General features: G+C 38.1%; 2 protein-coding genes across 2 annotated transcripts; one reads left to right on the top strand and one right to left on the bottom strand.

The window, feature by feature from the left end:
* Positions 1–289: 289 nt before the first annotated feature.
* On the bottom strand, positions 290–18,627 carry PIGF (phosphatidylinositol glycan anchor biosynthesis class F). The gene is made up of 5 exons (XM_048935855.1): positions 18,388–18,627; positions 16,591–16,682; positions 15,669–15,785; positions 11,232–11,340; positions 290–414 (listed from the first exon to the last, which is right to left on the bottom strand). Exons 1-5 carry the CDS (start codon positions 18,613–18,615, stop codon positions 301–303), a joined length of 660 nt encoding a protein of 219 aa, XP_048791812.1. The 5' UTR covers positions 18,616–18,627; the 3' UTR covers positions 290–300.
* A 99-nt stretch (positions 18,628–18,726) lies between these two features.
* On the top strand, positions 18,727–24,852 carry CRIPT (CXXC repeat containing interactor of PDZ3 domain). The gene is made up of 5 exons (XM_048935863.1): positions 18,727–18,843; positions 18,937–19,002; positions 19,735–19,789; positions 20,549–20,652; positions 22,496–24,852. Exons 1-5 carry the CDS (start codon positions 18,828–18,830, stop codon positions 22,558–22,560), a joined length of 306 nt encoding a protein of 101 aa, XP_048791820.1. The 5' UTR covers positions 18,727–18,827; the 3' UTR covers positions 22,561–24,852.
* The last annotated feature ends 496 nt before the right edge of the window (positions 24,853–25,348 follow it).

Here is a 25,348-nt window from a genome sequence, read left to right as displayed (position 1 = left end):
TCACCACATCTGTTACAAACATTTTATTCAGACTGGAAGGTACAATCTCTCAGGGTTACATAGTCTAGAGGAAGCAAAAACTGCACCATGTTGAAACAGCATCTGTATGATGCTATTGAGTGGAGGTGCTTGGCCTGTAATACTCTAAATGAATTTGGATAGTCGTCTGCTTTGACTACACATATACAGATATATCTAGAGGGGAAAAAAAAACAAAAAAAAAAAAACAACAAAAAAGAAACTTTTGCACAGTCTGTATGGAATCTGCACAAAGAAATACCTTGTCTCTCTTTGCGCCAGTTATCTGCTTTTGTATGTAAGCTGCTTGCGGTTCCAGTGTATCCACAGAGGTGCAATAATCAGACCAGCCATATAGCCAAAGGTAGCTCCGAGGGAACATGAAATGGGCCATACCTGAGGGGAGAATGCAAGGGAAAAGCAGACAATGAGAAAAATTGTTTGTGTTTTTTGTACTTTGTGAGCACAAATTCTCAGTGTAATCTAGGTACTGAAAGACAGTGGAGTCTTATTCTACTCTAAAGCTTGATGTGCTTTCCTAAAAATGCCACAAGTATAACAATCATACGTGCATCTTCATGAACACTAAATGCCGTGGTACAGTTTTGTTATTTTTTATATTAATATGTATTAAAACGTAACCAGGCTTCTGGCTGTTGCAGATCTTAGTTTGATGTTCCCAAAACTACGTGAAAAACTTACTAGCATTTATATCCCCCGAAGTGTTCAGCTAACTTAGCGTCCTGCTGAACACACCTTGAAACCTACAGATTTTATTTTTTGTGACAGTTGGACTTGAAGATCTTTGTAGGTCCCTTCCAACTGAAACTATTCTATTCTAAGTCTGCCTTTTTCCATTTTTCCTTCCAACCTTTCATGGTATTCTGAAACTTTCAGAGGTGTGTCTAAATAACCTAATAATACAATAAGGCCAGAAACTGAGATGAATAGAGGGTTGTGTTTTTTTTTTTTTAGGCTTGAAAAGTAGGCAGAGGGATGAATTCCCCTCTGGCTAGAAGAAGGAAGCAAACTTAAGTCTGGAAACTGACTGAACATCTTGCACCCAGTTCAGGAAAAATATAATAAGCCAGTATGTTGAAAACTGCAAGAGAGCTTTCATTATAGGCTCTATTTCCTAACATAAAAACAGGGAACTGACTCAATACAGCTGACTCACACAAAGCATCTAGTATTGAGGCAAAGAAGTAATGGAATCCTTCCCACCACCACTGTCAAATTGATTTTCAGGGAGGATGGGCCAAAACAAAACTGTAACCATTCTGTACTCAGATGTAGCATATTTTAATGTCAACTGCGTGTTGCATTTGATGAAGGTCCCAACTAAGTTGGTGATTGAAAATATTGTAGAATAAACTGAATTCCCACCTCTCTTCAAAATTCTCCATTGTATATTGCAGGGACAACTTTGCACATCCTGCTGTACAGTCCTTAATCTAGTACAGACTGCACTGTCCTATTCTTTGTTTTTTAAATTAAGGGGGATATTCCCCTTCTATAGTACTTGAGACTGAGAAATGCACTAGACATTAAAGAAAATATCCACATCTCAGTGTCCAGCCTTTTTTTCTACTTCATTTTGACAGGCAATTCATGAGAATCAAATGAACTTGCTCTTAATGGTACTGGTTTCTCATTTTCCTAGATCTGATTATTTTCTTTACTCCATTATCACAGGGAGAAATAGATTTATTCATGTCCTTCAATCATGGGAATTCTAACTAGGAATAAGAGTAACTTATTTTTGTCCTCTGCTGTTTCATCTTCACATTCCTTAGCATTTGCAGTTTTATATATTATTTGGAGGTCTTAAGGAGTGTAGCAAAGATGACTATAAACAAGGTGCCTTAGGTACTCTTTATTGACCTTGTTTCATTCTTCCATTTCCAAACATTCTATCTCTGCTATTGGGTTTCAATGCTAGAATGTTTTGGCTGTTGCCTCTCAAACCAAAGACTTGCTTGTTTCAATTCAGCTAACAGTGGCATTGTAGATCTTCTATAAAAAGCCTTGAGATGCTTTGGCACAGTAGGATATTATGTATATTTAAAACTCACATGACTTTGTGGCCTTGGCTAAACTTATGCTTCAGGTAGATCTTTTCAACTTTTAAAAGAAATGTAATCAAGTTATTTCTAACACTTTGCAGGCTATTTTAAGTGTCTAAAGGACAAAAGCAAAAAAGTCCCTGAGACCCCAGTTACTCAGAAACGTTCAATGGAAACAGCAGTCAAACTTTCTTATCCACTGGTGAAGTGAAATACCGTTCTAACAAAACTAACAACAGAAGCTTCATAACTCAGTGGTCTTCTTTTGCATCAAATTCTCTGTGAGTGATCAATGATCCTTCATTAAATTTTACCTACATTAGGTGAATCTATTGTAGCCAAATTGCTTTTCAGAAGTATGAGTAGATGTCAGACTGATTTTTCATGTTCCCTTAGCCAGTAAGGTCAATATCTCTGATGACCCATTCGCTCTGTATTTTTTGGTATCGTATGTATAGTGAGCAATTGTTGAAATGATTAAAATGATCTCTGTTGATGCTGTAGCTTCTTTTTCCTGATTGAATCACAACTTGGAGCGCAGTTTCTCAATAGTTTTCCTGAATTATGTAACTTAATATTGATGATGCCTCTGTTTGCCCTCCAAAACGTTCAGTTTTTGCTTTGATTTCCTAAAAAATCAGTGTTACCTCACAGGCTTTCAGGCTGTCTTACTTAACACATGACTTCTGAAATCCATCCCTCACCCGTGGCAGATATCAAAGGTAAGGGGTAAAAGGGAGAAACTGTACAACACTCCATCTCACTGACTGTGAATGGGATCGAAAAAGAAACATCATCCTTCTAGTGGCATAGAAGAGTACTGTAGAAAAAAAGAATGTTACCAGGTGCCTTATTACTGTTAAAGGCCCATGAGTCTTATGCTGGAGAAATGGCCCAAACAGTTGTGAAGACATTTTGGCCTTCTGAAAACTCCCTAAGCACAGGAGCTACAAGCCTGGACATAAGAGAGTAGCTGTCTGGATGTCACCTCTCAAGGCAGGGCAAAACAATAAACAAGTAATGGTACAAGCTCTGCACCTTTTATTCATGACCAATGCCATATGGTGTATTTCAAGAAATCAGAGAAATATTAATATGTGGTTCTTAAGCTCATCAGCTGCACTGAAATAACAGCCCGTTTGTATGCTTTACAGTCTGTAGCAAATGTACTGCATCGCGTCCACCAAAAAAAGTGAAGTGCTTTCTTTTTCATCAGGTGCTGGCCTTGTTTTTCTGAGGTTCAGTCGCTTTCTGCTGAACCTTTTTAAGTGAAATTGACTTCTTTGATCAATCTACTTTTGCCTTGTCTTGCATATTTTCTCTTAAACTTGGTTTGGTGTTCCTGATTCAGTTCCAAGTGATAAAAATCTAAGCAGCTGATAGACACCTACCAATTGTAAGAGATTCCCTCCATCCCACTTGTTAGAAGTACCCAACTCGTAATATATTCTTTTCACTTTCTGAAAACTGCTCAGCTTGGTTTCTCCTACTTTGTGTTCCTTTCTGCTATGAGGAAGCTGACATAACCTACTCCATCACTGACATCATGCTTAGGGTGGAGTAGGTGGGTCAGCAGCAGGAAAATAAGATATTAGGCAACATTACCTAACTGCAGTTTTTTTGAGGGAGAGGAGAGGAAATTGATCTGCAGAGATTAATATGGGGAATGTAGGAGGCAGGACAGAACATTCTTCAGGAAACTGTTGTGAAATACCTTGTGTATCCCAGCAACTGGGAAGCATCAGCTACCATCCTCACAGCCCACTACAAAAACAGTCAGTTTATGTACCAAATGCATGTGGAACCAGGCCAGTTCTAACAATGCGTATGTGATTGCTGAGAATCTGAACAGCGGCTTGGCAACAACAAATCCCACCTGCATGCTTAACAAGCACAGAAATTGAATTTTAAGGGATAGAGCAGAAGCCAGTAGTTAACAGAAAGCAATCCTGACTTCTGCTATTTCAATTTTCTTCTAGCCTTGTTTTTTTTCATTTGGCAGTGCTGATAGGATTTAACAGGAATTTCTTTAGGCTAGCTACATAGATACTGCAGAACTGCAAGGTTTCTAGTATATTTAAGAACTTATTCTAAGAATGAGGAGTTGCCAACCTTTCAGGAAATAAATGAGCTAGTTTCCTAAGTGCTCTATAGAACACCTGTGAGCCGACTTGAGAATACTTAACATATTGCATGGGAAGAGGAGCATGTTGCAGGATCACAGCAAGATGATCCTTGCTCTGCTATACTATGCACATAGCTAGTTAAAGCAGATTTCTGGCTGCATGACAGTTTTCTTCTCTACTGTGAGTCCACAACATGCATCCCATGCAATAGGAAGCATCTCAACACTGATAATGACATAAAGGCCAGATTCTTACAACGCAGAGCAGTAAAACCCTGATAAAGGTTTTAAGGGTATCACAAAGTAAGCAGGTGACTGCTGGTACAGACAGAGTGGGGTAATCTACTGCATTTATTATTTAAAAAAATAAACAGACTGGTCCCATCCTGCAGATAAGTGCTTTTTTCATATGCCTACACTAGGATTTTTTTGTATTGTTATTATTTCCAAAGATCTGTTTCTGGCTGTCAATTAGAAAGCTATGTAAGCTGTATTTTTATTTCACTTAAGAACCGAATAAATGAGCACAATGATTTTCCCTCTGTTTCTAACATGCCTTAAATTACAGATTGTTTAGTCTGCACTGTCTTAAAATTTTCAAAACATATTTTTAACCCATTTTGGTTGTGTGAATGTTAAGTAAAAGTGTCTTACCACATTGTACAGAATGTGTATGTTGACAAGCACGTGCTGTGGAGAGGAAAGTGTGAAGACTTTTTCAGGCTGGCATTTGTAACCAGAAGTTGGTTTTGTGGATTTGTGTTCTAAAGACCTAGCAAGCATGGCTGCCTCTGATTTCACCATTAAGGTTTACACTAAGAAAACATACCTTTAAATAAACAATGATAACCCCACTGAAGTGGAACGGGCTTCTACCTCTCTTTAAAACAAACAAAAAAAAAACACCAAAATCAAACACTTCCCCCATCCCAGTGGATATTATCACTGCTACTCTTCTGAAGCAACTTCTTCTACATCAAAATATCTGCTGTAGTTAATAGAAGCTAAAGCAAATACAAGAATGATATTCTCTCAGCTTACTTAAGAATAACAATGTAGCATGAAAGTTTATGGTTCTGGTTCAGCTTAAGTAACCACCAAAAATTGTGTCCATGATTCTCTACCAACTCTTTTTCAGGTTGCAAGTATCCAAAAGGTATCTAGGCCAACCTTCAGAGTCATACTGGCTAAACTACATGGCAGTTGGGCAACTCAAGTTATATCAGCACTACCTGTTATGTTACAGACATTCAGTATGAAGTAGGAACTCATATTTCAATGTCATTTTCACATATGATACAAAAACACTGTAGACAAGATACGGTTTCAAAGTCACATTTTATCATCAATAACTACAGATCAAAATTATGCTATGAGAAAAATGGGTGGGCATGAAAACAGTGAGCTTAAGATGTTTTAAAAATCTGGTGTCAAAATATGCAAGAAAGCCAGGAACTTTACTCTTTGCTAAATAAAGTTTGTGAGTGATGTATAGGATGTCTGGAAAACTAGTTCTACAGCATACAGAGTATACTGATCAGGTTTTCATCATTAATTATACCATCTTGTTCTGCAACTCAGTTACCTCAGACTGTGCAAAGAAAGGATGTGTCACTTTGTGTCTAGTACCACCTAAACTATCCCACTCAGTTTCAGCAATGTTGTGCTTTGAGGTGCCACTTCTCAGATGACACACAAAGCTCGGATCCTAATCACACGTAATTGCAGCATCAACCTGAAAGAGTCAATCTGGAAAGAAAACCACAACTAAGCAACTGCAGCAGGAGTTATTTCCTTTTTCTTTGCTGAAACTATTCTAACTAACCCCAATCCTTACACAACCGTGCATCAGAGGCAACTAGCTATGGATGCATAACTCTTGAAAACTTCTGATCATCACCTAGAATAGTCAAGTCACAATTAAACCCCACAAATGATTTGTAAAATTTCTTAGGAATTTGACAGCAGGCTCAAGACACTAAAAAATACTCATTCTACCAATATGACATTTTTTTCTCTAGGAGTTTTACCTGTCTTTTTTTATGTCGTGAAAAGTATATTTCTTTTTTGATACAGAAATGTAAATGTAGGGACTTGCTTTCCTGTACAGCTGTCCCTGCATCTTCAGTTTTGTCTGAGATTGGATTAATTCTGCAGTATTCTCAATTCTTCTATAACCAGAAAGAACCACCTGGTAGGTTACCCTGATCAACTGTTTTGCACAGTTAGAAAATAAAGTTTACTGAAAAGTAGCAGAGAGACAACAGGCATGGCCAAACTCTATGTTAAAAAGTTACTTTATGAATATCAACAGAATAATGAAGAGCAATGAATCAGGATACCAAATGACTTTCAGCAATATGTTACATACTTCTAACAGAAACGCTTTACATATTTTTAATTTCCATTCTGAAACATTATTCAGACAATGGTCATTTTATTTCCAGTATAGTATTCCATTCCTGCTGAGTTTCATTTACTTAGAATAAAAGTTGTCAGTTATATGCCAAAAGACACATTTTACATAATTATATTTAAATGTAGGGCCACTAATCTGAATATCCCCTGTATGCAATATTTTTCACAGTATGAACGTGGAAAATAAAGTGAAGATTTTCTGAGATATCTGTATTTATCTTATTTTTCTTATGTGCCACAAGAGGTATGCATAAAGAACCAGTATGTTTTTAGTTGGTTTATGGGTAACAAAGTATGAAGCAGCATTTTGGTTTTAGCCATTAGGACATGGATTGCAACTCCTGATGATGAAATTTAATTAATTTTTTTTATGAAGTTTGCTCCACTGAAATCTTAATCTTTTTGAAGTGAAAATGAATTCCAGTGAAAGATATACCAGACATACTGAAATCTGATTTTCTAATAAGGCAAGAAATAGGTAATGGTACTATAAACTACTCCAGTTCTTCTATGTCTCCAAGGATGGAACTTCCACCACCTCACTGGGCAGCCTGTTCCAGTGCCTCACCAGCCTTAAGTTGAAAAAAAACCAACTTCCTTATGTCCAGTCTAAATTTGCCCTCTTTTAGTTTTAAACCATTTTCCCTTGTCCTGTCACAACAGAATCTACTGAACAATCCTGTCCCCTTTCTTCACAAAGCCCCCCTTTAGATACTGAAAAGTCCCCATCAGGTCTCCCCAGAGCATTCTCTTCTCCAGGCTGAACAGCCCCAGCTCTCTCAGTCTGTCCTGGTAAGGAGGGTTTCCCATCCCTTGGATCGCACTCCAACAGTTTCATACCTCTCCTGTACTGAGGATACCACATCCAGATATAGTACTCCAGGTGAGGCCTCACCAGGAGAGTTTTGACTGGGCTGTAAGTACTTTTGAGCCTATGTTAATATCTACATGATTTTTTCCACACCTTGTCAAGGACTTAATCTGTAGGTGTTCCTGTAAGCATGCCAGCTGGATTAAATTCTACACAGAACACTCCCAGCTCGGTCTTTTCTTTTTCCTCCCGTGAACCTTGTTCAGTAACTATGTACAGATATTTTTATGATCAGGAAGTCAACCTGCACTAAATAGTTTCTTCATAAAGCAAGTAGATTTACAACTACATAATATTTCATCATGCCCATTCACCATTCTCTGCCTTAAGCTAAAGGTAACACTTAGAGCACCTTTCCTCTTTCATTGCTACTGTGAGAGGATCTACTATGAGCTTCCATAATTAGCTGCCATCAGGTACCAAAAGGAACATTGTTCCAAAAAGAGACTGTTTCTAGTACACATAATTTCTGAAGAATGACAGAAATGTCTCTTGGCTCTGAATACAGCAAGACACAGCTGCTACATGCAAGTCAATACCTGTGATGTTGAATCCATACTAAGTGGGGACAGAAAGACATAAAAGGCGTGTAAACTCTTATATGAAATACAGTGTTTCTAGAGAAGCTGGTTCATAAATATGTATCAGCCAGCTTGGCTGAACTGGAAAGATGTGATTCCTGGGCAGCTTTTGAAAATACCTGCCTAGGATACTTACACTTTTACTGTCCTCTTTAGTTAGCAACACTTAAGAGATCATGTTCAGGAAAAACAAAACAAACAAACAAACAAACAAACAAACAAACAATAAAACCAAAACGATTAAAATAAATAAATAGATAATTGCAAACTTCTCAGAGTTGTGAACAGGACCTCTAAAAAGCTACCTTAAAGAAGTTCCACTCCTACCTTCAAGACTTGTTACCACTTTCATGCTTCACTGCAATACAACTATAAAATATAAAGGCTTTTAAGAATAACTTATTTCATTTTTCCCTACAAAGCAGATCCTTAAAAAACAAAACAAAACAAAACAAAACCACCTAAAATTACAGTTTTCAAAGGCTGTTGAAATGGCAGCCTGCAGAACTGATAAGCAAACTTCTCTATTCATCTGACCTCTTGAATTACTCAGATGATGATTCAACTAATGATCAAGCAGTTCAGACTCAAAATGGAAATTAAGATTTCTTCCCCCACCCCATTATTTTAAATTCTACAAGGTAAAAGGTGGAGGAGCAGGGAGCATTCATGCCCCCAGAAACAGCTGGTGACAAGTTATGATATTTGAAGCTTCTGCCAATTCTTTGCTGCTCTGAGGAGTCAGATAATATATTTTTTAGATTTACAGATTCCAGATCTTAACTTCAGTAAGTCTGTTATGTTCAGCTTGTATGACTTCAAAGACTTCTCAAACAGAAAAAGCTGACCGTTAGCAAACTTGTGTCTCTTAGAGCGGGGAGACAGTGGGAAGGACAGATCAAAAATGAAATGGACTTGAAGTTATCAGTCTTAATCAGAGCCTATTGACTTTTATTAAATTTTTCTTATATCACTGGTGCATAAAAGAAAGTTTTTATACATGCAGTTTAGTGTTTTCTGAGCTTTTGTGGATGTATACATGCATGCAATATATCTGCACCAGCATAATAGAGATGAGTAGTCACACGTGTGGATGGTATTCATTTGTCTAAACATGAGGTTCCAGTGCCATTCTAACTATGCTCTCTCCTCTCAAGCTACTGCTATGAAAGGCGACGTGTTTCCTCTAGGTCCTCTGCCATCAGCCCTACATGAGTTTCTGATGCATTGGATAGCACTCAATAGTATGATTAGGCTACCAAGTATCACCCAAAACTCATGCATGTGGGTTTAACTCCAGTTCTAAACTTCCAAAAGCATTGGTCAGAATGATAACTCACTGTAAGGGAACTGTTGAGTTACGGCCTGAACCACTGACTGAGCAGCTGGGGAAAGGATGGAGCTTCTTGAAGACCTGTGCTTCATCTGGGGGCACAGGTGAAGGCAATTCAGCTGTGTTTCTGGAAGGGGTGGAGCCTGTACCCTCTTAGGCTTCATTTAAGGGCTGACTGCCACTGGGGAAGGATCTCTTCCTGGAGATCCCTTCTTGGTGGAGCTTTCTCCTGTGAACCTGCAATCTTTTCATACAGGTAAGCAATCTTCTTCCCTTACAGCACCTTCCTATCATGCTGATCCTCCCATCATGTTGATCTGTCCAACTGCTACACTCATGCAGACAATTTTCACCCGAGATCAAGTTGCGTATTAGGAAATGCAACTCTTAGAGTCTTTCTTTGGTGTAATTCACAGAAGTTAAAAGACAGAGTGCATTCAGAACTTCTTTCTGATGAATGTCAACAGAGCAGGGAAACGGACAACATGCCATTATATGCTTACATAAATGCAAGTTTTGATAAAAACTTACATAGATTGATTCAGTGCACAAATGCCAGTGAATGAAGACACTATGACAAATCTTGGGTGCAAGTGTAAGAGTAAAGTAAAATGGTGTGCCAGATGCAACGTGCCATTTAAACATAGCTAAGCAAGAGAAGAATTGCTTGTCTGTTTTAAGCAGTATTAGGGAAGGTCAGCCAACAATTAACTAGTTGCTGACACATACTTTACCACCAGTCTCACATAGGTATCTTGCAAAAAATAAATCCAAGCCATTTTAGAGAGGAAAACTTAGTTTTGTATGCAAGGTATTACCCTATTCCTCTACTATTATTTTTGAAATAGAAATTTTAATGTCTCATTACATTGGTGTAAAGGAAGGCTGATGGCATAAGGCTGCTAGCTACTTCAGGAGGACAAATTTCTATGGCAGCTCTAAGCCACAATGTCTCCACAGTATCAGAAAGAAAAGCATGTTGTCTGTCATATGATTTCTGAAATAAACCTTTGAAACTGTCTGCTTACAAACAGGCCTGATAGATACTGTGCAGTTGAGAGTTTTTGAGTTTGGTAACTGGAGGAAAGAAGATACCTACTGAGGATCTTTAGAGCAAATTGATACCAGTATCATCATTTTATAGCAAATGCAGTTTTTCACTGTTATATGACCATTTCTCCATGACAAACAAAATACAGAGAAAATAACACACACATCTGAATTCATCTAAAGACAAAATCTGGAGTGCCAGCACTTTTTTACTGTGCGAATACAAAGATAATCCTTGCCTCCCTTTGAAATTGGAAGTCAAGACTGTAGTACAGTTCTTTGGCCACACCATTTCCACAAGTCAATTCAAATCTATTTTAAATGCATTCTGCTAAGTGCTTGTACAGAACTAAGACACTGGCAGAGAGCATCATTTCTTCCCTGCTTATAAGAAAGAAAAGATATCAGACTGAAGGTGGACAAACCCGAAGCAATCTTTATCATTTCACATTTCTCTTGCTCCTTGTTTAGGTCATTCATATCAAAATTCTTGCAGCTCTATTTTGTGATAAAATCTGTATGCAGCACATGCTCACAAAACTACAACAAAGAATCTTAAAAAGGGAGGCTTAAAAAAAAAAAGTGCATTTTACATCCTTATATTGTAAGCAAAGGTGCTTCCAATGGTATTTTAAATGTTTGGCACTACCCTGTAGAAACAAATTACAAGTAAATCTAATATATCTGTTTAGTTTCAGAGCAATTTTGAGTAGCTTGTATATCTGGAAAACAATTTTTTTTAAATTATAATAAAGATGCAGACACTAACCTGCCAGGGCCGATCCCAATCAAGAGGAATAGGAAATGCTCCAAACCAACCTCCTAGTATACTGCACGTTGTAGTAATCTGTAGGCTGTTTTCCCAGATGGACATAGCTCTGTAAAAACAGTGTGTTACAGGATTTCAGCAGGAGCAAATGTTACTAGTTTAAAATGACATGAAAATAAACACTGCAAAGTAAATACAGACTGCATGTTATACCTCTTAAGCCACATTGCATTTAAATTCAACTGCACAGGAGTCAGGAAGAATTTCTTGCATGCTGGTGAACTCTTTTTGCACAGCCCATCAAAGCATACAGTGTATGACAACGGATCTTAGTGACTTTTGTTCTCAGTTTATAGCCTCCTACCTTTTGAAGCAGTGACTTCAAAAGTTTTGTAAAATTTGGGTTTCTGTTTATTAGGTAAGTGCTTACTGTCCATCAGTAGTTTACTGAGTGATTATTTTGCTTTCCTCAAGCCATGGATTTCTGAGTTCTTTGTGCATTTCATAACACTGCAGGGCATCATACAGAGGGTTGTGACTTCAAATCCCTACTCCAAATCAGTAAGGTACAGGACCTGAACCTTAAATTTGCTTCATCTCAGATTATAAACACAAATTTAGCTTTGGCTAGAAGGAAAAAGGATGGGCATTTTCACAGCTAAAAGTCTGGATGAACTGCAAACTCCAAGCTTCACAAGTGATGTTTAGATTGTATGACATGAAAGCTTGAAACCTTTAACCCTTGTTTTGAAAAGTCTGAAGTACTCAGAAGTCTAGAACATGTAACTCATTGCTGCATTCAATATTGAGGGAACCATGTGTAGGAAGTGTGGAACAAACAGTTCCTACTGCTTGCATAATAGAAGTCCTACTGATTGTAATATTTATAATGTAACACTGACATTTTGGGCATAAAACAACACTATTTATTCTATGCTAATCCCACTGCTGTAACTTAGAATACCAGATTTGAGCACACAATTCTATCTTGTAACGTGAAAACAAAACAAAAAAACTAGTCTGTACACCAAAAGTTGTAAATTATTTCCAGAAGATGAGTAACTGAGCTGTGAGCCAATGTGGAGAGGAAACCATTTGCTACAGCCCTAAAGCAGTGAAAGAGGCAGCAGAATATACTAAGGACTGACTGAGGTACATTTGTATCACACAAGGCATCCTATCTGGTAAACGTAAGCACATACTGCTGTGCCATATGGGGATGCTAGATTGAGTCCAAAAGCAAAATAACAGAATGAGCAAGGCACAGTGCCCAAGTAAAGAGCAGTTCTCAGTAGTTTGGCAACAATTTGAACTTCTAATTCATCCACACAGACAAAGCATGGACATAAACCTCTCAAACCTGGCATGACTTGTCCTCCAGCAGCATACCGCAGTACCAATGCATTGATCGTTCACTGCTCTGCATGGAGTGTCAGCTATCAGGATTTTTGTAGGTGGTCATTAACACACCACACAAGTCCTTCATTAGTATGAGGAGCAACATATATGAGCTTTATATACACCTGTATGTATTCATATGAAAACTATCTTATTTCTCTATTTTTAGACTACTGAGAAAACTATAACTGAAATATTCTATAGGTAAGTGATAGTGACTAGTGATATTGAAGATGGCAAATGATGATTAGTGGCATAGTAACATTTTAAAACTTCAGATCATTTCAAACCTTATTCATAATACAAGTCAAGAACTGTTTTAAATAATATATGAATTAAGAGGTTAGTTAACATAAGATTATGTATTGAGATAGATCCTAGATGACAAGATGAAGAACTCTGCACCACGGCAGGACTGAAATGCAAAGCAGCACACACCTTTGCTGCCCCACCTTCACAAAGGACATTTCCAAACCTGTGAGTATGCAGTATGCTGACAAATGATTAAATGGGAGAAATGAAAACTGGACAAAGCACTTCTATACTTCACTTGCTTTATTTAATTGCTCAAAAAGTCTACTTGGAAAATTTCCACACACTTGATATTTTTAAGCTATCTGAGCTACAATTGTGTTGCATGTAACTGTTTTCTGCATTCCAGCATGTCCCTGACCCACCAATATCTCCCAACCCTTATGTAACAAACAAACCACAGATCACACAGTACCATGCAATGCCACACAGAATCTGACCCTTACAGGCAAGCAGACTTAAAGACTGATCTTTTTTGAATTCTAACTGAAAGTGATTTTACTCAAGGTGACTGCTTTGCTAGAAGTGCTGCAATTGCAGATGGAGAAAGTACCTCTGCAGAAAAAAATAAGCACTTGGCAAGATTACCTGCAAGATATTTATGCTGAATGACTCAACTGTACCATAGCTATTACAGTGCAATAGATTACATAGCATGAGTTACTTGGATGCAATCTTATGAATAGGCCTCCAAGAAAATATTAGGTCTAACAGTGTTTTCACACTGGATGACCACCACCTTAACATAGCAGAAAGATTTTACAGCTATCTAGAACAACTGTTGACTAATTAATATTAAAATCTATTACTTGTTTACGTTCGATTTGTTAAGATAAACTTTCTTTTTATAGATGCCCTCTCCTACATTTCTGCAAAGACAAAGGCACAACTGATCTCAATCTTACAAATACTGCAAACAACAGCAACAAACATAAATGTCAATGATTACTTCAGTCTAAGTTGTACACATACTTTTCAAACAATTCCTCTTTCATTCTGCACTACACTCCTACTCAGACTTTCCAGCTTGTTGTGCCACTGCAATTCAATTCTCTAAACATTTCCTTCAAGGCACACAGCCATGCTGATCTTACCTAAATGCCCTTTTCAACCAGTCCCACCTCATTCCATGTGGTTAAGCCAGGATATAACCTTTGAGTAAATCACTCCTACACTCAGTTAACATCTAAGTTACTTGCAACTCATTCATGAAGTTAAATGAAAAAACACAGACGTTTTCAAAAGGGCACCTTACTGTTACCCATAAAAAACTTGCTACAATATTGCAAATATTGCAATTAAAATATTAAAATAAAATTAAAATATTACAATATTGCTCCATAATCTATTTCCATTGAAAGGGTTGCATAGCCAAACATCATTACTAAATGCACATCTAATCAGATAAAGTCATATGGCTCCCTACTAACAGGTATGTACAAAAACATCATAGCAAGATAATCCTGTTTCCTATGCAATAATTATGCTGAAATAACAGGAAGAACTGGGCTAGGAAAGAGAAAGACATGCATTTAAAATCTAACCTGGCATAAAGACTGGCAGTTGTCAAACGTTTCTTACTTGATTTCACCTATTCTCTCCAGTTGCAAAACTTCCACAGACTAACAAGTGAATCAGCAATGATTTGTTTTGGCTAAATAACACTATGATTTCATTAAATTCTTGCAAGGTATCATTTTTATTACCCTATTCACTCGTTCCACTGAAAATAAAAACCAAGCATAACCAACGTGCACAAGGATTTAGATACTTCTCTGTAAGCTGAGAACTCATACAAACAAAAGCCAATATATAAACTACTATAAACAGTTTTCAATTTCTTATTTAAGATCTTCTCTATGCAGAGTAACTAAATGTAACTCCCTTCAGTCAGCGGAAGGATAGAACTTTTTGTTTTCTTCTGAGATGAGAAGTTACCCTTATGAGCTGTTAAAAGGGAACAAACACTAACATCTTACTAAACTTCAAGTGTATGTGGAGCTTCTTTATGTTTCAGAGTCCAATCTTTCAACAGTCCTGTTATTTAGCATGTGAAAAAAGGCAGAAGAGATAGAATACTTCTGGAGAACATATTACCCATGCTAATGTAATGGCTTTTACTAGGAAAAAAAAATTACATTCATTTAAATGAATGGAAAAAAAAAAGAAACCTGACACTGAGAAAAGCTTTCTTTAAATTTGAAAAAGAACAAGGACAAAGATTACATAATTAAGGTGACAGTAGATCATACATTATTTTCACAATTACATCTAAGTTAAAAATACTGTTAAAATAATACTGATTTTAGCTGCTATTCCTACTCTAACAACTGTTTTTATAAAGCTAACATTGGATCAAGCATGAGATTTTTCCGCTACAGCTCACTCACAAGTCTCCTCTTTATTATAATCATTATACTGGACTGCAGGATGCTTTCACACCAGTAAAATGCTCGTTTGAAACTTTTACCTCCTCTAAGCACATACAAAGTAAGGCTTGGTCTCTGGATACCAGAAGTAAAAGGCCAGTTTTCTGAACCAGTGTCTTCAAAATAAATAATACTATTTTTGCCAGAAAAGCTCTCAAAGGCTTGTAATTACAAAAGTGACACAACAATTCAGAGAGTTTCCTTCCCCGAAGTAAAATAATAAAAATAATTCTATGATATTCACATCAATTCAGTCAATTTTTATCCTGGTTGAAAATTAGAATAGAACAGAACTTACCCATTTCTACTAAATACTCGTATCCAAGCTTGTACGTTTGGTCCCAGCAAACATAAACATTGTAAAGTAGTAAAGGTAGACAAGAGAACTGCAAACAAAAATGTCTCAGTCACTGACCTACAAAGAAGCAATATAACAAAATTATGTTATAAATACTAATTTTCTAAGAGTTTCAAGATTTAGGAAAAAAAAATTCTCAATCAACTTGTGAAAGCACACGTGCTTTCTTAAGCCTCACGTATAAGCATAAAGCTTTTTCTTATTCTAGAACAGTTCAAAAGGGTAGAAGAAAATCACTATCATCTGTTGCCTCAGCAAAGACTGAAATGTAGTTTATTAGCCCCTGATATCTGTATCATTTTAAATACAGGTTTATCTCATACATTTTGAATGCTTGGATATTTACTTCATTATTCAGCTCATTTTTCTAGTTTGACATTGTGAAAGCAGCCATCAAACCAAACACCATTGTTAGTCTGTAACTTGTCAACTCTCTCAGAAATCAGATTGCTTTCTGGTTCTCCTATTTTCCTTATTTAATTATGCCTAAAAATTTACTTATATAAAAGGATGAAAGATATGCAAGATGTGTATTTTATAATCTTAGGAGAAAAATAATTAAACAAAACTTAGCAAGCGTTTGTACCCATACAAACGTGAAACATGGAAAATAGCTGTACCCCTACACAGAACAAATATTAAAGTAAAACAAGTTGTCTTCAACTGTCTCACAGAACAGATCTTCAAACACATAAAAGTCTAAGAGCCAACTTCTATAAAGACAGCCACCCTGCTTCCTCCAGCCAAGAGCTTATTTTTTTAACTTGTAATGTACCAAATAATATGTAAGGATTTATACCAATATGTGCTAGGAGAACTCCCCCTTAACGCGTTTAGAGAAAAGTAGGGTCTTCTGACTTACTCTATGAGAGGTGCTCCATAAAGAACAATAATCGCATGAAATAGTATGCAAGACATGAAAAAGTATATACAGCATTTTAGAAATCTGGATATCTAAAAAAGAGCAATAAAATATCAGAATAAAGTTTCAAAAGTAAAGAGAATATAAATAACATACTTAGCTTATAGTATCTAATCAACAGCATCACACACTACTCTTTCTTTAGATATTCAATTTTAGCTACCTACAGCACAGTATGTATTCAAACAGGTATCCTTTAAACAATGAATTAAAAAAGACCACACTCACTGCATCCAACGTTTCTTCATCCATCTTATTATAATAAAACAATCATAAAGTAAATAACTGGAAATGACAGTATAACCAGAGATGGTTTCACATTCTGTGAAAGCTGCCTTTTAATGAAAGTTTAAAAAATTTCAAAGTAAGAAAGTACATAGTATGAAAAAAAGACGTTCAGAATCAAAAGAGGTATTTAAAACCATAAGTAATTAAAGCCACTCTGTTTTGCAACTTGGCATCGTATATACTAAATCCTTTTGAAAAGTGTCTGTGGCTATCTGTAGATCTACGTGTAACTGTCTAGGAAATTAAATGACAGCTTCTGGGTACTCACTATATCATACAGAAGGACGGACACTGGATAAACACATCTGGCTAGGCCTGTTCTGATCAGGTCACAAATGGAAATCCATATCTCACTTGTCCGCTTCTTTGATATTTATTATTTATACTAGGCTGGGATGAAACCTCACCTAGAACACATAAGCCTACTTCATTTTCAAATAAAAGATGGTTAAAAAACTTGTTTTCCATGATGATTTCATGTATTTTACATCCCCTCTGTCAGCAGTTAACAGTTGTATATACAAAGATACCACTTTCTTGGATGACTGCTTAACTCTTTAAGAATCACTGTAAGAGCACTGTCTGTCTCAGCTGGTGGGAGTGCACGACTAAGCTGACTTCAAATTGTATTCTACCACTCCCGATCCAGCTGTGTTTTATGCCAAACGTGCTCTCTTCTAACCAGTTATATTGGGATCCATGCCTTAATGGTCCTGTCACAAACTGTAACTACAAAAAAATCTCCCAGATTCTTCTGTGTGCACATTTAGTCATTCAAGGAAATGCAATCATTTTGACACCTTTCAACTTCACTTTTTGAAACTTTAGCAACTTTCAGAGAATCACAGAATAGCTTAGGTTGGAAGGGGCCTCAAAGCCCACCCCGTTCCAACCCCCTGCCACAGGCAGGGCTGCTCCCCACCAGCTCAGGCTGTCTACAGCCCCATCCAACCTGGCCTTGACACCTCCAGGGATGGGGCATCACAGCTTCTCTGGGCAGCTGTCGCTGCCTCATCAACTTTAAGTAGTAACGAGCTGCTCCCTCTTTTCCATCTCAAATCCTACATATGAGAAACTACGCAAGACTGAAGCATCTCTTAGCAATACTGAAGGTCAGGCCTAGAATGTGAAGTGGCATTTGTGCCCATTCTGCTGCTCCCCAAATCCTGCCAGCAGGAAAACTGCTGGTGGCCAGTGTTGTCTCCTAGCTACAAACCACAACCTGTGGGCAACAAGTGGCAGGGATGGCTCATCCCAGCGGACAGCTGGCAGGTCCAGACAGAATTAAACTGTGCAACAGCTTCAGCACGTGCTCACTCATGGAAAACAAGAATTCACCACCAAAAGTTGTAAATTCTTTCCCACCCCATCATTTCAGTGACAGACTTTGCATCCTCTCCACATCACTCGGTAGGAATCTAAGGAAAAAAAAAAACCACCAAATCTTACCTTGTTAGACAGCGAGCTTCTCTTAGAAGACGGGTTTGGCTTTAGGATTAAACACAAGGTTACGTTAAGGACGCTAACACAAACAGAACAAACACACAGCCACGTGAGGTGCGTGCCCAAAACCGAGAACCCGTCCAGAAACAAAGCAGGCACGAGTGCCGTCAGGACGATGGAGACGGCGCAGAGCAGGTTGGCGGCCAGCAGCCTCCTCAGCTCTGCCTCCCTCATCGCGCCGCGCCGCCGCCCACCTGCAGCGGGGCGAGCGGCGCCAGCAAGGCGCTCAGAGCGCTCAGGGGGCCAAAAGGGCTTTTTTTCGTGGCAGAATAACGACCCCCGAGCTCTCACAACCCGGCCCTTACACGGGACGCCGGCCGCCCGGCAACGGGATGGCGTCAGCTCCGGGGCGGGCCCGGAAGAGGCGGTTGTTATGTTGAGCCGCCATGGTGTGCGAGAAGTGTGAGTATGGTGGGCTCGGAGGGGTTCCCGGCGTCGGGCGGGGGCTGAGGGCGGCGGGCAGCGCAGTTCTAATCGTTGCTATTCTTTCCGCAGGTGAGAGGAAGCTGGGCACGGTGATCACTCCTGATACCTGGAAGGATGGGGCGAGAAACACCACAGGTAACGTCGGCCGCACGGTGTTCACCGCGGGTCTAACCGAGGTGCGCGGGCTGTCGCAGCCCCGGCCTCCGCGGTAGTTACTGGGTTGGCTCTTCGCTGCTCTAGTTTCCTTTGAGCGCAGTGAAGGTTTGTTTGCCTTGAGCTTTCTGGAGTTGAACTTGTCCATCTCACTGCAGCCTTCCAGTATTTAAAAGGGAATCATGAACTGGGGGGGGGAGGAGGAATCAACTTTTTACTTGAGTAGATGGCGATAGGACAAGGGGGAATGGTTTTAAGCTCAAGGAGGGAAGATTTAGATTGGATGTCAGGGGGAAGTTCTTCACAGAACTTACTACTACTTACAGTAGTAAGGTGCTGGAACAGGCTGCCCAGAGAGGCTGTGAATGCCCCTTCCCAACACCAGGTTGGATGGGGCCCTGGGCAGCCTGGTTTAGTACCAGATCTGGAGGTTGGTGGCCCAGCCTGAGGCAGGGAGTTGGACCTTGACGGTCGTTGGGGCCCCTTCCAACCTAAGCCATTCTATGATTCTGTGTTTCTGTGACAATCTTTTCCCTCGTATTGAAGAATGATACACAGTGCCTACCCATTCTTTGTGCTGTGTGCTTCTTGTCACTCTGAGCACACGTGCACACTGCACACTGGAAGTTGAGCTCTTTCTAGTGTGCTTCAAACTGTAGAAATGTATTTATTATTTAATGTATGTATTGCCTTGTGCTTGTATTCTTTTTATAGAAAGCGGTGGCCGAAAGCTGAACGAAAACAAGGCATTGACCTCAAAGAAAGCAAGGTTAGTATTTGACCCTGATTTCACCTTTTTTTTTAAAAAAAAAGGTAATTTTCTGTAATTGAGATCTCACTTTCTCACAAAGCAGGGCAACTCCTCAAAACTTGTCCAAAATACACCTTAATCTTTTTTTTTGGAGAGAGTTACAACATGTTATTCCTTGGTGAAAGTGTGTCTGTATGTATTTCATGGAGGCTTTCTGTGGAATTACAGAGCCTGGGTAGCTGTATTGCTGCAGTCATCCCTAAAATCGGTAGGAATTGGTGTTTGTGTTAGGAGAGGAGCTGAAAAGGCCATCTGTCCCTGTTTCAGGAGAGTTAGAGTATGTGACATTTAAAGGTCCCTTCCAACTCAAATGATTCTGTGATCTTCCATGCTAAGATTGCCTGTTGAATCTCTTGAGCATCTCTTTTATGTCTAAAGCATGTTCTGTTATCTTATGCCAGGAGCAAACCACTGCTGGAATGTATTTGGAGTTCAAAATAGGCTTGTATCTTAATAAAAATATATGGTTTTAGTTCAGCGTTTATTAATTTTATCTCTGTAATGCAAGAAATCTCTCATAATGGAGAAAGCGGGAGTTTTTCTATAGGAATTCTGTAGACTGTTAGAGTAGACCTCTTTATGTCCCTTTTCTTGGTTACAGTTTTTGCTGGAGGTTCTGTCTGTGTCCTCTCACATAACGCTTTTAGTATGAGTTGAAGGATTTATTTTGCACTTTATTTTAGTGTGCATAAATAAAGTACTTCTCCTTTTTTCCAGGTTTGATCCTTATGGAAAGAACAAATTTGCAATATGTCGAATTTGTAAGAGTTCTGTCCATCAGCCTGGGTCTCACTACTGTCAAGGATGTGCCTATAAAAAAGGTGAGTTTCACTGAGTACCATATTACCCCACTTTGGTTTGAAATTAGAGACAAGTAGAACTTTGTTCTGTATTGCAAAGAGAATGCTGTGATGAGTTCAGTCTTCAACTACTAATATGAAGGTGTAGAAAAGATGGAGTCAGAGAGTCATGACTCTCTGATTCCATCACAGTGCACAGTGATGGAGAAGAGTGTAGAATAGAAGTCTTGAATTCCATATAAATAAATCAATTTTCACTATGAGGATGGTCAAACATTGTAATAACAGTGACTCAGAACCCTTATGAAATCTCTGCTGGAGAATATAAAACTTTATCAGTCTTGTGAGTTTGAGAGGCTAAGCAAAAGGGCTCAAACTTGTAATCCATGTGGGGAGGAAATAGAGCAACATAACTCAGTTTCCTTATTAATATTGAAGAATTCACTTAGCACGCAGACATGGGGTGGACAAATTGTTAGATGTAGAGTCAAAGCTAACTAGTAATGAGTTTTGTTTATGGAATAATGTTAGTTGTTCTACAACTGTGCACTGTGTCACTGAGTACATGGTTTAGCAGTCTGCTAAAGGAGAGCTGCTTTTTCTAGTTGCTAGATGCTCACCAGATGGCTGTCTGAATTCCATATGATAGAACCTTGTTATTTCTTAAATTTCTCGTCATTTTGGGTGGGCATCAGGATTTTATCTTTGTCTGCTTGTGCATCCTTCCAGGTAGAAACCTCAAAAATATCAGAAGTTAAACTTCAAATATGTTAGATTCTGATTCTGAACATCAGAGATGCTCAGATTGCAGCATATTTCTAGAAGCAGCTGCAGTCTTGATGCTTCAGCTGTTGCATGTCTCTGAAATCTAGATACCATCTAAAAAGCTTGTTGCTCCTCACTTTAGATGTGGAGTGAACACTGTATGGGATGGATTTTGAACTCTGAAGTAAATAACAAAGCATGTTCCCCACTGTTCGAACTCTGAAGTAAATAACAAAGCGTGTTCCCCACTGTTCTCTTTTCTAGTGGACTCTTAGATGTGTGTCCAATCAAATGAAGCCTATATGTGAAGTCATGATTTATAGAGATGCAACAGAAATAGCTGTCAGTTAATTTTTATTTAATTATTTATTTATTTTTGGTCTGCTGATCTCTCAAAGCAAGATGTGTCCTACTGGACAGAATATTTGGCACCTTTCTGTTTTAGAAAAAGGGGGAAACATTGAGGAAACTCTCCCTTCTGTCCCTGCCGAACTTGTGTACTTTTTTGCTGCTCCAGTCTTCTGACCACTCTTTGTGTTTAGGTCAAAGTCCTCTGGGTCATTAGTTGTCTCTACTTCAACTCTCAGCTATTCTTGGTGTCCATTATAATCCTCTCTTGCACTCTGTAATTAGCTTAGTTCTTTGAAATTTGTATTCTTATCAGCTTTCTCAATTGTCAGTTAATCTTTCATTTAGCAACCAGTTTCTTGGTGCCTGTATTTCCTTAGCCTAGCTACTTTCTGTCCATCTCAGGCTACAGGAATTGTAAAGTTTGGTAACATGCTGTTTTTACCCGTGGGATCCTTTCCTGGCTGTCCTTCAGTAGTTCAGCAAATTAGAGGCTTCAGGTGCTGCTGTGAATCATAATGCTCCCAGAGTTTATTTTTTAAGCAGAAGTATTACATATATATTGCAAATATTAATTACTATTAAAAATCATATTACTACTTCTGAACGTGCAGTATCTGGTGAGAAGGTGCATGGGTAGATTGTCAAGTTGAAATCTTCAACAGTTTCTTGAAAATTATCCTTACAAAAACATACTAACTAGAAAAGATAATGGCTGTTTAATAATTTACACACCTTTGTGTGTTTGTAGGCATCTGCTCAATGTGTGGCAAGAAGGTGTTGGATACGAAGAACTACAAGCAAACTTCTGTCTGATTACACTGATCAGTTTTTCATGAACTTCTGACTTCTGCATCTTTGTACATTTACCTTTGTCCAATATTGTTGATGAATATTACTTCCTGGAAGATAATACACTTACTTGGGATGAGTTTAGGGGAGAAGACAGCCTGGTTGTTTCTGTAGAAACGAACACGGTATTTGATTTTTGTTGTTGTGGCACTAACATTAATATTTAAGGGGTAATGGTTTGTAGCAGCTGATACAGCTCATAGTGATAGGTTGAAACTATGCTACTATCATATCAGATCCTTGAGGTTAGCACTTACTGTTCTGTTGTGCTGTCTTGAATCTTCTGCTTGTGTGGTGGTAATACTTAATGGATGCATAAAATATGAGCTTATATCACATCTTTAAAATACCATCATTAATTAGTTCTGTGCTTACAGGTATTTATATTTTTGCTCATCCCTAACTATTATGTCCTGCACTTTGAAGTGCTGCTTTTCAGAGCTTAATTCCATTGTTCTGACCCAACAGTAGTGTCTGTTGAATCGAAAGCTGTTAAACTACTGAAATGCAGTGTATTGCTGCAAAAGTAAGAACTGGCAGAGTAAGATTGATTAGCTATTCCCTTGTCAAATCCCAAGCAGATTTTGCATACAGCATCTGGTGGCCCAAGGCAATAAAATAATGAGCATCACTTTCTCATGCCAGGTCTCAGTCTCCTTATTTCCTAAGTTGGTGTGGTTTCTAAACGCTTGTTTTGAAACTGGCTCTTCAATTCTGTGATGTATAATTGTTTATATAAATGTCAGATTGAAAGATCAAAACAGACTGCCTTCCCTTTAGCACTGTTTGGAGATAAGACTGAGGCAAGCACCTGTGAACATGTGAGGCTGCATTTCTTTCATCCTTTTGTGAATTCTGTGTAAGAAAGTAATTTCTCCTACAAAGAATAATGACTTGAATTCATGATAGGATTTTAACTAGACCTTTTTGTTTATTCCTCTTGCCATCTATTCTTAGCAAATTCTTACAGTTTTGCAACTTATTTTCAACCATAATGGAGAAAATATCAATAGGAATTTCCCTGTGAATAGATTTTCTAGTTAAAATTTCATTTTGTTCTCTTATCTACTACAACTGCATATTGATTAAGCAGATTAAGCAGTCACTGTTCTTTCTCTGTGTTAATGTGAAAAACTGAACAGAAAGTGCATGGAATAGCTCCTGTACAGTAACACCAATTCTGATGTACATCACTGTGGCACCCTTGTACAGATGAAAAAATGTCTATAATGGACCTCATGCTTTGCAGCAAGTGCTTCTCAGTACAATTGTAAAAACATGTCAACCATTTGACAAACAAATTATGAGGTGAAGACCAAGTAGTTAACATTACGTATGGATCGTTGTCCTATGTAACAACAATTCTGTAATGCACAGATCTTGGCAACCATCAAGAGGCTCAGATGAGATCATGGTTAGTGCTGAGTGTATGTTCTACAGAATATATTTCCTGTCATGCTGGAAACAATAATTTGTGGTGAGGCGACCGAATTTGGTTACTGCCTGCTGGATTTACGTAAGGCAGTTGTGCTGAAGGGTCTCACTTGACAGTACTTGTTTACTGCCTCTTTTTTGTCCTCTGCAGCTGTATTTTCTGTGCAATTGGTATGACTTACTGCACTGGCAGTACTGCATTAAAGATATGAAGACCATTACAAGTGAAGGTTGTAAATCAAGTAATTCTAATCATGTGAAGGGATTAACTGGGGGGATGTAACTGGACATCTAGGCAAGTCACTTCTTGTGGTAGGTGTGGTATTTTAAACAATTGCAAAAACTCCCACATTTACAGAAGGAAATCTAAAAATCATAGGTAAAATGGTTTGGGGATTTTTAAGGTACTCTGTAAGTCATAGGAGTTACTGTGGTTTTCTTAGAAGATAAAGTGTGTGTGTGTATATATATATATATATATATATATATATATATATATTACTTTTTTTTCTCCTCCCTTAATTGAGTTAGACAATTTTCATCAACTTAACTTTCCAACTTAGCCTTCACCTTCAGCTTTTTGATCAGACTTATTAGAGATGATTTCAAGTGAAAGATCCTCTGACATTCTGCAAACTCTTCATTCTTTGTGTATTTGTTCTGTAAGATTAGTTTTCCCATTCTGTATAAAAGTTTTTCTTGCCTTCCTAATGTTTTCCAGCATCTTTATTTCAAAAATATGACTGTAATTCTTGAATGCATTGTATCAGTTCAGGGTTATTTCATGCTGTAAATACTGGTATTCAGTAAATGTGTACTGCAACGTGTAAATAATATGACTCTTTGTTGACAATTGGTTTATGAATGGAGCTTTTATGCCCTATTGCTGTGTATCTCAGGTGGAAAAAGAAGAGAGTTGTTTGTTGGTTTGATTGTTTTTTTTTTGCTTTTTAAAGTGGTTACAGATGGTGCCTGTTCTGTTGGTGGTTTGCACATGCTTGGGGTCTTTCAGACTTCTTTACTCTCATGAGAAGTTCAGTGAGGCCTGCGTAAGATGTTCTCATGTAAGCAGTCAGCTTTCAGAAATGCACTTTTCCTTCAGAAATCATTGTTTTGGAGACCTACTACTATAAGTTTGTGTCTCAGGCACCGTTCTGCCTCTCTGCATTATGGTTTAAATTTGTATACCACTCCAGTATAATTGATTTGTCATATAAAAGCATTTTTTTATTATATTAGAAATGTCTCATTAGCAGTGATGCCTTTCTTGCAACATTATGCCTTGAAAAGCAAAGGAAAATCTGTTATGGAAAGTTGC

The sequence above is a fragment of the Lagopus muta genome, chromosome 2 (assembly GCF_023343835.1).
Source record: "Lagopus muta isolate bLagMut1 chromosome 2, bLagMut1 primary, whole genome shotgun sequence".
Classification (NCBI taxonomy): Eukaryota; Metazoa; Chordata; class Aves; order Galliformes; family Phasianidae; genus Lagopus; species Lagopus muta.
This window is presented reverse-complemented; position numbering and strand designations above follow the sequence as displayed.

Coding starts and splice junctions, on each gene's coding strand:
- PIGF (XM_048935855.1), bottom strand. CDS start 18,615: ATGAGGGAGGCAGAGCTGAGGAGGCTGCTGGCCGCCAACCTGCTCTGC. Junction 16,683..18,387: donor GAAGCTCGCTGTCTAACAAG/GTAAGATTTGGT, acceptor GCTCTTTTTTAG/ATATCCAGATTTCTAAAATG. Junction 415..11,231: donor ATTGGGATCGGCCCTGGCAG/GTTAGTGTCTGC, acceptor TTCTCCCCTCAG/GTATGGCCCATTTCATGTTC.
- CRIPT (XM_048935863.1), top strand. Junction 19,003..19,734: donor TGGGGCGAGAAACACCACAG/GTAACGTCGGCC, acceptor TTCTTTTTATAG/AAAGCGGTGGCCGAAAGCTG. Junction 19,790..20,548: donor TTGACCTCAAAGAAAGCAAG/GTTAGTATTTGA, acceptor CCTTTTTTCCAG/GTTTGATCCTTATGGAAAGA.